Raw genomic sequence first — 16,072 nt, 5'->3', positions numbered from 1 at the left:
TGGTCCTACTCCAGTAGATGTCTGTTACAGAGATGGGCCACACAGTGCCTGCCCCTGCCAGGGTCCGGTCACAGCAAAGCGTTGCGCATGGCCCAAACACATTCCTCTCCCCCGGTTTGGCTTGCCCTTAAGCTCAGCTGGAAGTTCTAGACATGTTTTTTTTTTTCCTCCCTTTGAACTCGATGCCTGAGTGTCCACAGCTCACCCCACATGACTGTCGTGTCTAGGATCTCTACAAAGTACCTAGACCCGACAGAAGCTCTGCGTGAGACCTTGCAGGATGAGAAGCAGTGTGGGGTGCCCTCAGCTGTGTTGCATTCTGGTCCTTGTCTGGATCCTGGCCTTTGTGGACATCCTGCATAAGCATTAAAGCTTATAGAATTGTAAAACCTAAAGGCCACATGTCAAACTCCCAACATAGATATCTAATCTTGTAATTAAAATTCTTATTTATGGACAAGTAAAAGAGACTATAGAGTTTTTGTTTTTACTTTTCATTGATTAGGTACTTAATTTATTTTGCACCCTGATTGCGGTGTCTCCTCTCTCTCACCACCCCTCTTTCACTTCTCCCCTTTCCCTCAGAAAAGGGGAGGCCTCCCACAGATCTCAACCAGTCCCGGCATCTCAGGTTGCAGTAAGACTAGGAACATCTTCCCTATCAGCTAGAGGAGGAAAGGGGTCCAAAGGCAGGCAGTATAGTCAGGGGCAGCCACCGCTTCCTCTCTAGGAGTCCCACGGGAAGACCCAGCTGCACGACTGTTACATGTGTGCAGAGGACCTAGTCAGTCCCATACATGCTCTCTGCTTGGCAGTTTAGACTATGAGCCCTATGTACCTACGTTAGTTGATTCTGTAGGTTTCCTTGTGGTGTCCTTGACCCCTCTAGCCCCTTCAGTTCTTTCTCTCCCTCTTCCACAGGATTCCTCAGGCTCCGTTTAAAGTTTGGCTCTGGTTCTCTGAATCGGTGTCCATCAATTGCTTGGTGAAGCCTCTCTGATGACAGTTACGCTGGGCTCCTGTCTGCAAGTCTAGGAGAATATTATAGTGTTAGGGATGGCATGGGTCTCAAGCTGGGCAGCCATTGGTCAGCCCTTTTGTCAAGTTCTGCTCCATCTTCTACCACTGCACATCTTGCAGGCAGGACAAGTGTGGGTCTAAGGTTGTGTGACTGGGTTGGTGTTCCAAGCCCTCCATTGGAAGTCTTTTCTGGTTACAGGAGATGGCTGGTTAAGGCTTCATGTCCTCCATTGCTAGGAGTCTTAGCTAGGGTCACTCTCATTGGTTCCTGGCAGTTTCCATAGTTCTAGGTTTCTAGCTCATCCCAGAGATGATCCCCCATCCAGTAGTCTCTCCCAGAACTTTCTCCCTCCATCCTTCCCCACCTCATCCCGCCTGCTCCCACCCTTACCCCTCCCCAGAGAATGTGTATGTGTGCGCATGTGTATATATATATATATATATATATATATATATATATATATATATATATATATATATAATTTTCCTATCACTTGTTAAGGGCAGTTAATTTAAAAGTAGCACGCCATATCCAACTGTCCATCTCTCCATGAATCTACAATATACACTTAAATATGTATTGATAGTTCAGTATCCATGACCATCCATAGGTACCCAAATCTACAGATGCTCATGTTTCTTATATACAGTGATATGGTATCAGCTTAGAATGGCACAGAGCATTCTATATTTCTAATTCACTTTTAATTCCTAATGCATTGTGAGTGCTATGATGGGACGTGCTAGTGTCATTATCTACAGACTCATGACAAGAACAAACATGTATGTCAAGACAAATGCAACTTTTGTTTCAAACATTTCTGTCCCATGATTCCATGGTTGGTTTAAACTATAGATGCAGATCCCATGAATACGGAAGGCTGACTCGTGTGTGCATGTGTGTGTATGCACACAAATGTCAGGGGAGGGAGTTGTGTAGATATAAAGGCACAGCAGCTCATTTCTCCAATACACACTCTGGTAAAAGCATCTCTTTTAGTTCAACAAAGATATAGTTAACAGAAATCACATTGTTCTCGGTGCTTGCTCTCTTTGAACACTGTGCCGTACGTGGTGCTTTTCACGTTTGTCAATCTGTGTAGATGATGGCAGGCAGAGTACCAGATGAGCACGTCTCCCTGGGCCTTCCTGCCTAGCCACCCCCACATTCATTATCCAGGTTCAAAGCCTAGTCTCTTAAGAGCCCAGTCCCTCTTATTTTAGATCAACCTTTGCTTCCCTGTTGCCCAGGTGTCAGATAAAAGGATGGTGTCTGCTGCCAGCGTTGTTAGTTCTGGGGGCTCGTCACTGTGCCTTCTCTTATTCATTTTTAGCTGCTACGAGTTTATAGTCACAGAGGGGAAGGGCAGCTGGCTAATTCAATACTTGATTTTGTACTCCTTTCTCCCTGGGTGCAGCGGTGGCCTTTCCTCAGCTTCACCCTCTCTTCCTCAGCTGAGATTTTTCCCACTGGACTCCTGCTCATACCTGGTATTTAAACTATTGCTGTGTTCTTGTTGACGTAAAAATTTGCCGATGGGCTGGGTAATTTTAATTTATATTCATCTAAAGGAGAAATAAAGGAGGCCTACAACCCTATGATAGAAAACTAGTATGAAAGGCTCAGAGTTTGACCTAAGCAGGGCTGACATGTCTGTTGATTTGGCAGGAATAGACAGAGGCCAGAGCGATCTGCTCATTGGGTGGTGAGGCCAGGCCTGCAGCCTAGCTTCCACCCTTCTTGTCTGGACCACAGGCTTACTCCCAACCATTCTCTTTTCCCATGTACATCCCATCTTGTGAGTTATGGTGTGAGGCATGAAGGGAACTTAGATATAGAAATATTTGACAATTTAAAATTTATCTGATCATCATAACACACTAAAAATATGTAATACAAAGTAATTCAGTTACATGCTGGATATAATTTAAATAAAAATATCAAAATCCTGTCTATGTCAGCAACAACATCTATGGTTCTACTTAGGAATTAAAATATTATATATAGAATTATTTATACTGTGAAGCAAATATAAAATATAAAATTATATTATATAAACTATATAGATATTCTTCAGGAATTTTGTGTATTTTTATGGGATAAATTAAATTTTGGGAAGTAATATTTAATGATTCTCCTAAAATGATAGTGAAAGACAGAATGCTCAGAGGATAAAAAAGAGGAGACAACTATATATAGGAGATCACTAAATAATTACAATACAGACAGAAGGATGGGAGGCTACAGAGCAGTGCATACTGTGTGCTCAGGGCCAGGGCTTGGGGGGAAGGCTGCCACAGGAGGAGACCAAAGCATACAAATATCCTTGAGCAATGGCAGGAAATGTTTCTACAGCTCCAGTCACAGAGCAATTATCAGGATCCAAAGCGAGCACTCAATACCAGCAGCAGAAAAAAAAAAAAATCCATGTGAAAGCCCCAAACTAGAAAAAATCTACCATATCAAAAGCAGGAGACAATTTCCAGACATTTCCAGAAAGAAAAATTGAAAGCTAGCATGGAGTCTGCTTCTTTACAGATAATATGTAGGTGAGAAGAGCAAAGCCATGAAATTCTGAAACGGTTGACTGCAAGTTCTGTGGCCAGACAAGCAGAAGAGTTGCTTAAAAACATGTCCAGACAGGCAGAAATACCATACAACCTATAAATGTTACTAAAATGTAAGGCAAAGGATGTGTGTGCACGGCTTTGTAGACACAGATAAGAGTGTGAAGAAGCAGAGCCCTCATAGGTGTTTGCTCTCCCACTGGTTAGCACGGTTAACAAGGGAAGGCAGCAGAGACTGGGCGGGGGGTCACGGGCGCTGCACAGCTCTTCTACATTCACTGTTGGCTTGTCTCCCCAAAATAATGGATTTATTCATATCCGAGTGGCTTAAAATGCCCTTCATTTACTGTAAAGAATCTATTGCTAGTAAAAGTTACTTTTAAATGGGAGACTTTTGGAAATCCTGAACTTTTCTCAGGCTATTCATCTGCATCCGCTTCTTCGAAGTGCCCTCTCTCTACTTCCAGTTTTTCAAAACACTCATTTTGCCTAAATGGTGCCTTATGATTCCTTGATGGCAGCATGTTTCTGCTAATGAGCCCTCCAAGCTTGATTGGTTCTTAGGAGAATCACAGCCATACTGAAGTACTCCTGAAGTCACGTGTTTCCCTCAGCACAAAATTCCACAGCTGTTGCTGATATGATCTAACCATAGTTTTGAACGCATGTCTGTACATTTTTTTTCATACATAGTCATGACTACCTGAATGCCAGTGAAAGTTAACTTTCTATGGTGATGGTTTAGGTTACGGAAAGAGATCCCACTAAAGCTCAGAGTGCATCTTAAATGTGCCTAAATCCATCAACAGAGGGAAAGAGGCAAAGAATGTCTAGAAGAGGTGCCACGGAGTCGAGGCAGTGCCCACACAACAGGGGAAGAGTAAGCTGGCCTCCCCCTCGAGGGTATCTCCTGAGCTGTTTGGACAGTGGAAGAACAGGAGATGCAGCCGGCATGATGTGTCTAATAAAAGACACAGTACCTAAAGGTGGGACCCTGAGGAGACAGAACCCATCCATCAATCAAAAGACTAAACACAAGAGAAACCCTATTATTATAAGGAGTTTCAAGAAAATAGTATTTTCAAGGCATGATGTACTACAAAGGAAAAAGGGTTTTCCCCAAAGAGGTGATGATTTATGGCTGCTTCTCACAGAAATTGGAAGCCTGCATTCATACCACTTCACAAACCCAGTATTTGGTCTATGTGTATCTCATTTAGGGCCTCTGGTATAATTGATCCATTTGTGTATAAAGGAACCAGTCTTTAAACCATACCTTAGACTGCGACTGGGCATATATAAACTTCCAAAGTGGCCACACTGCACAAACTCAGTCGCTGAGCGAGAAACACGGGAGGAGATGGTAAAGAGTGCTGCAGACCGAGATGTAGGAGTTATGAGAGAGAGTTAAGCAGGTGTGTGGAAGATTGACAAGTTGGAACTTAAATGAGGATGAAGCAGACTTGAAACACATTGATTTTCCATAAATGCAAAACACAGTCCTATTTAAAATGCAATGTACAGCTATAGTCACAGAATGACAATTAGTATATTTCCAGAGATCTATAAAATTACCATAATATAGAAGAGTGTCAAAGGCATGCCGAAACACAGTAGCAATATTAGGGGTTACAACAGATTGGGTGAGAGGAGGTGAGAGGATGAAAACAGGAGAGGGTTTGAATTCTTTGTCTTTAGAATTAACGGAAAACACAAGTTCATAGAATCAGAACTGTAAACAAGATACATTTTTTAAAAAATTGTGGTACAATGGAATACTACTCAGCGAATAAAAACAAGAAAATCATGAAATTTGCAGGCAAGTGGTGGAAACTAGAAAAGACCATCCTGACTGAGGAATCCTAGAAGCAGAAAGACACACATGGTATATACTTGCTTATAAGTGGATATTAGACCCATAATATAGAGTAAACATACTAAAATCTGTACACCTAAGGAAGCTAAGCTTCTTGGAGGACCCTGGGTAAGATGCTCAATCCCCATTCATAAAGGCAAACAGGATAGATATCAGAAGAGAGAGAGAAAAGGGAACAGGACAGGAGCCTGCCACTGAGGGCCTCTGAGACTCTACCCAGCAGTATGTCAAAGCAGATGCTGAGACTCATAGCCAAACTTTGGGCGGAGTGCAGGGAATCTTATCAAAGAAGGGGGAGATAGAAAGACCTGGAGGGAAAAAGAGCTCCACAAGGAGAGCAACAGAACCAAAATCTCGGCAAAGGGGTCTTTCTGAGACTGATACTCCAACCAAGGGCCGTGCATGGAGAGAACTGAGAACCCCTGCACGAGGTTGCCCATGGCAGCTCAGTGTCCGAGAGGGTTTCCCAGTAGTAGAAACAGGGGCTGTCTCTGACATGAACTCAGTGGCTATCTCTTTGATCACCTCCACTTGAGTAGGGAGCGGCCTTACCAGGCCACAGAGGAAGACAATGCAGCCAATCCTGATGCGGCATGATAGGCTAGGGTCAGAGGGAAGGGGAGGACCTCCCGTATCAGTGCACTGGGGGAGGGGCATGGGAGGAGAAGAGGAGGAAGGGAGAGGTTAGGAGGGGATAAGGGAGGGGGCTACAGCTGGGTTACAAAGTAAATACATTGTAAGAAATAAAGTTTAAAATATTCTGTATCTAAATCCAACTTATTGAAATTTCAGAAACCCAAAATATCACTTAAGAACTGAAAGCAATGAAAATATTTGAAGCCTAGTCCAACCCCCCCTCCAAAATAAAAAACAACAAAGAACCAAAACCTATGAGTATATGAGCCATTGGAACAGCGGTGAATCTCAGCTCACTTACCATCCGGCCTTTAATAAGAAAACAGTCAGAAGAAAAATAACCGCAGAGGGAAAACTGAATAGCAGCACCCCAGAAGTAAATTAGCAGGCAAATCTAAACAAACAGTGTAAGAGCAGAACGATCTTCTGTGTGGTTACATAATAGAAACAAAATGTGAAGCAATGCTTTGCTCAAAAGAACTTGATTGTAAAACCTAAGTCCCTGTGCTGTTCAGGAAGACTGTAAGGAGATTAATTTGCCTGTAAGTTAGTGGATGCCACTGAAAGAATGAAAAGATTCTAACTGCAGAGCAGAAAAATATGAGATTAAGAAACACAGTACAACAGAAAGCGGGGGTCGGGAGAGAAGGAATAAGCAGAGAAGGGGAGGAAAAGGTTAAAAGCCTGAGTGAGAGGATGAAATCAAATCCCAATTATAACATACACACAAGGCTCCCCTAACAAATATGAGGGATGGTCAGCTTGACCTTCGTGCTGCTTGAGAAGGACGTGTTTAGAGTGTGAAGGCTAAGGAGAGGTGTACATCAAAAGAAAAGAAAACCGTGTCAGCTAAAAACTCACTGAAACCCTCATATTCAAGTAAACCCATTTTAGGCTGAAATAAATGAAGGCTGCTACAGAATGACAGAACAGCCAGTTGTGTGAGAAGATACAAAAGCTGAAATGCCGTGTGTGTCCGTTGTGTGGTACCAAGACTGACATAAGTCCTTCCAGCTCTGTATTTAAAATGTTCAACACACTTTTCTCAGTGACTGACACATGAAACAGGCTGAAAAAAGTTAATGTTGGAGGACTTGAGTAATTACACACAATTTGAAATTTTACTAATTTCTGTGTGCATGTATATACATATAAATAATCCAAGCAAAGTGTCATGGTGAAAGCATTCCTAATAGGCCTAAATGACTCTATTTTCAGACCTTCACGTCTCTGCAGTAAGAAACAAAAGATTTTAGGTGAAGAATGACTGACTTTGTAAATGATGTGTGTCCATTTAAAGTGTCTACAGAAAAATCATTTTAATAAGAGCTTGGAAAGTATCCTGAAGGATGCACACATCAACATCATTTTCATTAATAAACAGCAAGCAACCAACATAACTTTTAATTTTTATAATGCCTTAGCAAACGTGCTATGTCTGATACTAATGCTAGCAGCAAACACTGAAAATTATGAAAGAAATGTAACACAACTAACAAACATCAAGCAAGCCTGATTACAACATTCTTATGAATGCCAGGAGCCAACAGCATAAAAATAATTTATCCAAGTTGATAAAATACAATGCCAAGAAGATTATCTCAACACTTGTAGAATGTGCTAAGAAAATTCCCAACTGTGTGGGAGAAAAAAAGAGACTTAAGAGTTAGTGAAGCAGACCTGAACTTTAAGATAACTTCAAGCTTTAAATTTTTATCACTTATCAAAAATCATAAATGTGCAACATTAAAGATACTGATGGGCTCTTGGCAAGCTAAACACTGGCACAAATTAGTTTCACATAAAGAATTGCACACAGTGTGAAACTCTTTTTGACAGAGTTGACACTGGAGATCAGCAGAGAAACAAACCTTTTAGTAAATGGTTCCAGGACTATGGGTCATCAATATGAAAGAAAAGTAGAAGGATTCATGCCCAACACATCATGAGAAAATTCACACCTACGTGATTTCAAGACTTAAGTGGAGGAACATAAAGTTGTAACTCTTAGAAGATAATCATGTACTTTGAGGAAAAGGGAAGATTTCCTTACTGATACAGGGAAGAAAAAAAAAAACTTAAACAACTATTGACAATTCTGTCTATGCTAAAGGGAATATATGTTCTGCTCCTTAAAGTATACCTTGAGGGGCAGATAACTGTCATGCATAAAACTTAGTAATTATAGTATTATAACATATCTAGTATTAGTATAGGTGAAATTCCTATAAATTTAGAGGTAATAGAAAAACATACAAAAACTCAAGTAAATGTTTCTAATGTAGAGAGTCACACATGCCAGAGGTTTTGGCATCAAAAGACAATTTAGACAAGAAAATTATAGGCAGCATTTAAATCTGGGCTGAGATGTTTTTGGTTTGATTTCAAAATGTTATTCTGGGAGCGGGTACTATTCTGAGGCCTTCCCTTGGTGTGTCAACACTTTCGCACTTGGTCTCTTTCTACAGATACATGTGTGCATCTGACATTGATGGACGTAGCCAGATAACAAAGGGCGCATCAGGATCGTTCAATAGAACGTGTGACCCGTTTCCAGGCCCAACAGCCTGTGGTTGAACACTTAAAGAAAGTGTTCAGCACCTGGGTTTGTTTACAACATGAAATTCTGTTGGGTGTATCACATGACATGGGTAATCTGATTGCTGGCTACAGTTTTAGTTAGCAAGATGACAAGATGCTAATCCCATTCAGCAAGTCAAGGATGGGTGTCCTTGCCAACCCAGTGAGATGCCGAAAAAGCCACTGAGAACCAGCAATGCATTTGAGCATTTAAAGAGCATGTCGCTGACATTACTAATTCTCTGCTGACCAAGTATTTAAAACAGTATCAACTCATTCCATATAACTGATTGGGAACCTACTTTAGGCCAGGTCCATGGAGGGAGAACGAAGGCATGTGGTTCTTTGTAGATATTAGGTGGCACAGACACAAATATGGTGTCTTCAGACTGATGTACACCTCAAATGAAAGAAAGCAGGGAACGGAGGCCAAGCCCTTTCTGTTGCTTGAGAGAAGCTTTACATTTAGAAGAACTGTGCTCCAACCGTAAAACAAGAGAAATTTAGACCATCTGGGGACAGAACTGTGCAGCTCTTGCGGGAGATGTCTTCACGCTTTCTGAAGAATTCAAAGGTACTTCAAGCAATAGCAGCTTAGTGTGAAAGTGTTTACTTTGCACTGTCAATGCACAGTTACAATGAATCATCTCAACATAATGGAAACTGCTACAGAGAAATGCTTCATCTGCAGACGGTACTTGCACACCACCACGCCACGCCTACTGTCGTCCGCCTTTTCAATAAAAAATCCTTGATTCCTAAATGTCAAGTAGATGCGAAGAAAATAAAATATTCCAAGATCTAAGTAGGCTGTGGTAATAAACAACCACCAACCAATTTGTAACATCCTATTTCTTTCCCTGGCTCCTGAGACACCAAACAAAGACCTCAGCATTTTACCTGTTTTCAGAATACTTTCAAAACCAACTCCAAAACATCACAGCATGGATTTAAATGCTGGCTGTAATTTCTTTGCCTATTATTTTCTTTGGATGGCCAAATTTGAATGGACCACTGCTCTGCTTCAGTAATAAATATTTTATTTCCTGCTCACAAATCCAGCGGAAGTGATGTGGAAGAGTGTGTGATAGAAACCATGTGTAGTCCTGAGGGCATAAACAGGGATATACAGACACAAAGAGGTGTGCGCCCAGGCAGACACTGGATTATCAGACAGCCCTCAGAGTTGGTTTTCCAGACAGGGGATGGCTTGCCTAAAATGTACAAGATACTGAGTTCCTCCCTTGGCACCATAAATAAATAAGTAGTAAACAGTAAGGAAGAGCTGGTCTTTAGAGCAGTAAGGACTGGAGCTCCAAATTATAGCTACAGATATTTATTGCATGACAGCTCTGTTCTCAAGAAGAATACAGAGAACATTAAGGCACTTAGCAAAGATGAGTATCTCTAAAGACAAACAGTGCGAGATAAAGTGAAAGCAAAGAACTGAGTAAAGAAAGAGATTGGCAAATTTTCAGCCACTCAAAGCCTGCGCGTTGATTGGCACTATGAGCAGAAGAAGCCTCTTGGTAACAGGTGGAGCTCATATGTACCATTGGCATGGTGACCTCTCACTCTTAGGTGCCATCATGGAATCAGTCAGTCAAGCTTTCTCAAGATCCTTGTTACGTTCAGTTAGCCATTTGCTCTTCTTAAGCCTTCAAGAGATTTTTGCATTCATGCAATAAGAGCCAATAGCCATGTGAATCCGGATTATGACAGCAGAGAGAGCACATGAGGCAGGACCTGGTGCTGAGCTCACTGTAGGGCGTGCTGTGAGCTCGAGGGGGTGTTGGCATCTATCAGCAGACTACAGGATTGCCAGAGATAACCAAGTGTGGACTCTTAAGATAAAGACACGAGCAGACTGTTGGACGGACATTGTATGCTGGAGATGCCTTCGAAGCATCTAAACAGTCACGGATAGTTTTATTGAATGTACTCGTGACAAAAGCAGTTTAAACTTCGTGATTTTTGTGACTTTGTATGTGACTAGCCGGCTTCTCCGGCCTTACTGCGAGCTCAGCATGAAGTGCTGCCTATAGATGGAGGTCTCATCTGAAATGACCTGGGGTTGCATATTCTCACTTACTTGGAGATGCTCACGCTACGTAGCTCAGAAGATCTCCTTTCCTGGATCACTCTTGCGGATTCATCACTGCAAGCTGATGAAAGGAGATACAGATTTTTAAAAGAATAAATAATTGAGCAAACCAAAAGGACTGTTGAATTTCATGCAATACGATAATAGCATTCATCATCCCACATTATGTTTGCGTAGGTAATGAAGAGGAAGTGAAAGCACATCTTAAGAGATATTCTTTTCCTCTCATACTTTTCACTGGGCTTGATGTAGGAAATGCAAAGAGGTATACTGGGTACACCCCTGCATGAGCACTCTGCATCGGACATGTCCTTGAGCCCACAGTGTGCATGCAGGGGTATATACAGAGGTGGTCTCTGCAGCGGGAGAACCACCTATCTGACTTACTCTGCAAAAATAAGGATTTTCGTTTATAGGCCAAAGATGTGGTTTCTGTGAAGTCTGTGCAGCTGAATTATGCAAATGGGTAATCGTGAGCCATGTACCTTCATTTAATTATAATTAATTAAATAACATTTAAAATTAAGTTCTTCCTTCATGTGATCCATGCATCCCATGTCCCACAGCCCTGTGGCTGTGCCTACAGTCCTGGACAGTGCCAATGTTTGTCTTTTCACCATTATAGGAAGTCGACTAGACAGGCTACCTCCTGTTTTTACACAACGCTGGGAAAAAAGAATGAGTTTTGGATTTAGAAATGACTGAAAACTGATCAAAAGAAGAATATTTTAGAACACATGAAATAACTTCAAACACAAAATTCAAGGTCCTTAGCTAAGTTTTAGTAAGCATAAGCATGCTCATTTCCTTATGTGTTGTCTGTGTTTGTATCTGCCATAGCAAACGGAACAGCCTACACAGTCAAAATATTTTCTCTGTGGCTCCCTTGAGGAGTTTGCCAACCCTTGAGCTAAAGGAAGGAAAATAGTAGTGTGACAAATTGTTTTAATAGACTATTCTGAGCAACTTAGGGAAATGAAATGAATGAAGAGAGTGTTTCCAGAGCTACACTGATTTGCTTGCATTTTAGACTTCATAATTTACGTCCCCAGTAATGTGGCCTTTGTCATGCGCGCTTGGAGCCTCATTGAGTCCTCAGCTGTCTTTGTCTTCCTGTAATTCCTTTAAGTACTCTTTAACAGCTCATTCCTATTTATAGGCCGTGGTCTTCTCTAGGATCCAAAGTCAAATTCAGTTCTCTCCAAGGTTTGGCAATACAAAACAAGGAAATGTACTGACCCCCTTGACAGCAATGTTAGTTATCTTTCTAACCTTCTCTTGAGCAACTGTGGAGACAAGAAAGATTATTTTGCAGCAGGCGCTGCTCTAACCCAGCACTGCTGCCCTATCACTATTGCCATTTTACGGAGGTGACATGCTGTCCTTTATTGGGCCAAGCTCAAGAACAAGCCAGAAATTCAGCGGCTCATTCCTGGTCCAAGCTTCCGTAGAGCTATTTTAAAGAATCTGTGCAGGCTCAGGGTTGCAGCGTTTATGCTCACCAATACCATGGTGCCATGATGAAGTGCTCCAAAGCACCCAGCCCAACTGATTTAATGACCTCAACAAACGAGGGAGGAAAAGAAGAAACCCGTTCTTTTCTCCCCCTCCCTTTCAAGGAGTTTATTTGTTTGTTTTGTTTTTCTAGACTTAGAAGTAGTTATTTAGGAAAAGGTCCAATGCAGGGCTTTGTTCTGTATTGATTCTTGCTAGTCGCCTCATCCAGACCTAGGAGAATTCACATTTGAGACAGAGAATCATGCTGCACTTGCAAAATACCTTTTTAAATTTATTTATTTATTTATATATTACAATGTATTCACTTTGTATCCCAGCTTTGTATCCCACTTTGTAACCTCTCCCTCGTCCCCTCCCAATCCTGCCCTCCCTCCCTCTTCTCCTCCCATGCCCCTCCCTCAGTCCACTGACAAGGGGTGACCTCCTCCCTTCCATCTGGACCCTAGCTCATCAAGTCTCCTCAGGACTGGCTGCATTGTCTTCCTCTGTGGCCTGGTGAGCCTTTCTTAACCATCCCGAACCCCAACCGGTAACATGTGTGCCAGTATGTTAGCTTTGATGTCTGAAAGGCCCTTTGAAGGGTACCCCAACATTAAATGATGCAGACATGTGCTGACTTGTAAAGGCATAGGAATGTCAGTGGTAGAATATCACAGTGAGGCTGCTGATGGCTGCTGTACAGTTCCTTTAACTGCCACATGTTTGAGGAATTTTCTAAGAAAATATTGGAGAAAAAGGCCCTAGAAGTACATTTCATTTAATCCTCAAATTTCTCAGCGTTTCCCTAAGCATGACTGACTTCAAAGGAAAGGCTGAGCTGCAGGATTTCCTGAGCAGGGGTCAAACTCAAACCCAAATGTAAATCTCAGCTCAGGGGTGTGTGTGTGTGTGTGTGTGTGTGTGTGAGAGAGAGAGAGAGAGAGAGAGAGAGAGAGAGAGAGAGGAGGAGGAGGAGGAGAGGAGAGAGAGAGCTGATTTCACTCTAGGCGTTCTATGTACTGGCCTCTTTGGAGTAATCCACATTAACATCCTGGTACAAAGAAGGCAGCGAAAGGCTTAAGCTTTGAGACTTGAAAGTGGCCTCCAGCCTGGTCCCTTCTCACCTTTGGGTTCAGGAGCATCTTGTGTGACTTGAAAGACTTTCCTGATGGCGGAATGGAACCCAGGTCTCCCATATCCCACCTGGGGATGTGGCTGATTTCCTCCCCCAACCATGTCCAGTGACGCATGGGTGGACTTACCAGAAAGTACCATAAAGCCAGACTGACTTTGATAAATGCTGCAGCTCTTTAAATTTTGCTGTTGTTTTCTGTTTTTGTTTTGTACCTATGTCCTTCTAAGTCTGTTTTAAAAATGTTATATTCTCAGTTGTCTGTGACTTATAACTGCTGTCCCCCACCCCCCAAAAAAGTAAGCCTACATTCACTATGTTCCTCATCTAGAAGCAAGGAGGCTCCCTTTCTGAATGAAGCTAAACTACACAGCTTTAAAAAAAAACATTTCCAGCCCTGTGAGAACTTACTGAGTGTGCATCCATGTATTAAGTATAAAATGACATCATCGTACACCATTGTTCACTTCCTCTTACATCACAGACGAATACAGATCAGGACTTTTTAAAAAGTTCAGCATGCGCAGGGCCTCGCTTTGACAGCCTGTCCTTGTAAATGACCTTCTGACTCACAGATGTGGGGAACACATGGAAACTAGAGCAGAGGCAGCCTCTCCCCGGCTCGTGTCTGCAGGAACGTGCCAGGGTTGCTCCCCTGCCACTGTCCAATCTCTGTCCGCCGGGTGACGAGTGGTCACCAGATTCCAGCAATGATCTTTCCTTTGCTAGAGTCTTATTTAAGATTTTCTCAGTGATCAGCACCTTCTATTTCTTACTGATGATTCTGCCTGAGTTTACAGTGTCTCAGTGTTAGCAATGTCAAGTCAGATCCTTGTAAGAGAATTAGACTGTAAGACGTCAGGACAGAGCTCAGACATTGGTTGGAATGTGGACGAAACCCCACCGGTTGTTCTGATTTACTGTTATTTATTTTCTTGAACGCTTACTTCTATCTTTAAAAGAAAAGATCAACTAGCCATTTTTTTAGGACTTATTTATTTTCATCTTACGTATATGGTGTATGTATGTATACGTACGTGTGCCTGGTGCCCATAGAAGCCAGAAGAGGATATTGGGGCCCTAGAACTAAGTTACAAATGACTGTGAGCTGCCATGTGGATGCTTGGAATCGAACCTGGGTCCTCTGAGAGAGCAGCAACGTTCTTAACTCCTAAGCAGCATCTCTCCAGCTCTCCATTTTTTCTGACTAATGAATTTTTTAAAATAAATTTCGTAAGTGTTTTACCATTATTTTATGATTTTCAAGGTATCAAAAAACCCATACAAACTTTTGCCATTGGCATGCCGCCTTTTAATAAATACTTTATTGACCAAAGGATGATACAGACATGGACTTAAGACTTCACATCTGCAGAAACTTGGTAATAAAACTTAGTTTTCAGTAGAACAGTTGTTTATACTTACTCAGACAAATGAGCTATCCAGCATATTTAATAATTTCTGTAACGCTTGGTTCTAAAACTTGGCTGGTGTAATACATTAAAGGAATTAATTTCATTTCATTTCGAAGTACAGTAATGCTAGGGAAATTTGAAAATGTAGTCAAGGGCTGTAGAGGCTAACGCCAGGAAAAGCAAACAGCAGTACTTGGTGGAGATCTTTTCGCACAGCCTTGTGCTTAAATGATGAACTTGACAGCCACAGACATGTGGTAAGCTCACATGCAAACTATTTGCTTTCCGTAGATTTTCGCACATGCTGGTTCCAACTCTGAGCAGATTATGGGAATCCCTATCATAAGACTAAAACCCAAAAGCCTGACCCACTGATGACACCATGTCTAAAGTCGATGTTTGATCTTGTTTCCAGTGCATGGCCCTGGGGTAAAGATCTTCATTAAGATAATTAATTGCCTCTCACTTGGCCAGGTGGATTAATCTGAGTTTTTGAAGAACCCAAGAGGTTAGGATAAAGATTCACTTCTTTAGAGAACGTCTCACAGCTGGACACACTATCAAGGATCATTAAACAGCAAGAGATTGAGTGGTGGTCTCCCCTGCCCCCAAAGATATATCCACATTCTAAGTTCTCACAGTCTGTCAATATTAAGTCGTATGGAAATGGGTTTTGATACTCAAGGCATGACATGTGTGTGGAGGTCAGAGAACAACTTTTCCTTTCACCGTAATGTAGTTTTCCAGGATTGAACTTTCATCAGGCTTATCTGGCCAGCACCTCTGCCCTTTGAGCCGTCTTGCCAATCAGGGCATATAACTCTCCACCCTCGTGATAGCCTTCTCCTGACCTCCATCCTCGTGATACCCCTTTCCTTGCCCTGATATTTGAAGAAGCTGACTGCAGCCTTCGAAGACCCATGCTTTTGAAGGCCCTCATCAGGTTTTACCCTGAGGTTTCTGTGGAGATTTGCCACACATAAGGTCATGAAGGTCTTTGTAACTATTAGCTAGCTCTACCTGGCACTGATGAGTGGGATCCATTTGTGGGCCCCTGTCTTTCAAGACCACTCATTGCAAATTTGCTTCTTGATGAGTTATGTTTATAAGCTGCATAATAGACTTGATCATCTCTCCATAAATATCTCACCAGCCATACCTCAGGTGGCACAGGAAAGAGGCTGAAGCACACACATGTATGTATGTATGTATGTATGTATGTATGTATGTATGTATGTATGTAT

General features: G+C 42.0%; 1 protein-coding gene across 8 annotated transcripts in view; it reads left to right on the top strand.

Moving 5' to 3' along the window:
* The window catches only part of Plcb1 (phospholipase C beta 1), a 758,762-nt gene that overhangs the window by 655,145 nt on the left and 87,545 nt on the right, over positions 1-16,072 (top strand). The window contains exon 32 of one of the 8 annotated variants that reach the window (XM_055605187.1): positions 8,569-8,640. The exons of the other annotated variants lie outside the window; for them this stretch is intronic. Within the exon in view, the coding sequence (XP_055461162.1) occupies positions 8,569-8,586 (18 nt within the window). The 3' untranslated portion in view covers positions 8,587-8,640. Of the gene's footprint in view, positions 1-8,568; positions 8,641-16,072 lie in introns of those variants that run through there. 8 annotated transcript variants of the gene reach the window in all.

This window comes from Psammomys obesus, unplaced genomic scaffold (genome assembly GCF_907164565.1).
Source record: "Psammomys obesus unplaced genomic scaffold, mPsaObe1.curated_primary_1811, whole genome shotgun sequence".
Classification (NCBI taxonomy): Eukaryota; Metazoa; Chordata; class Mammalia; order Rodentia; family Muridae; genus Psammomys; species Psammomys obesus.
Note: the sequence above shows the minus strand (reverse complement) of the source record. Positions and strands in the feature narration are given on the sequence as shown.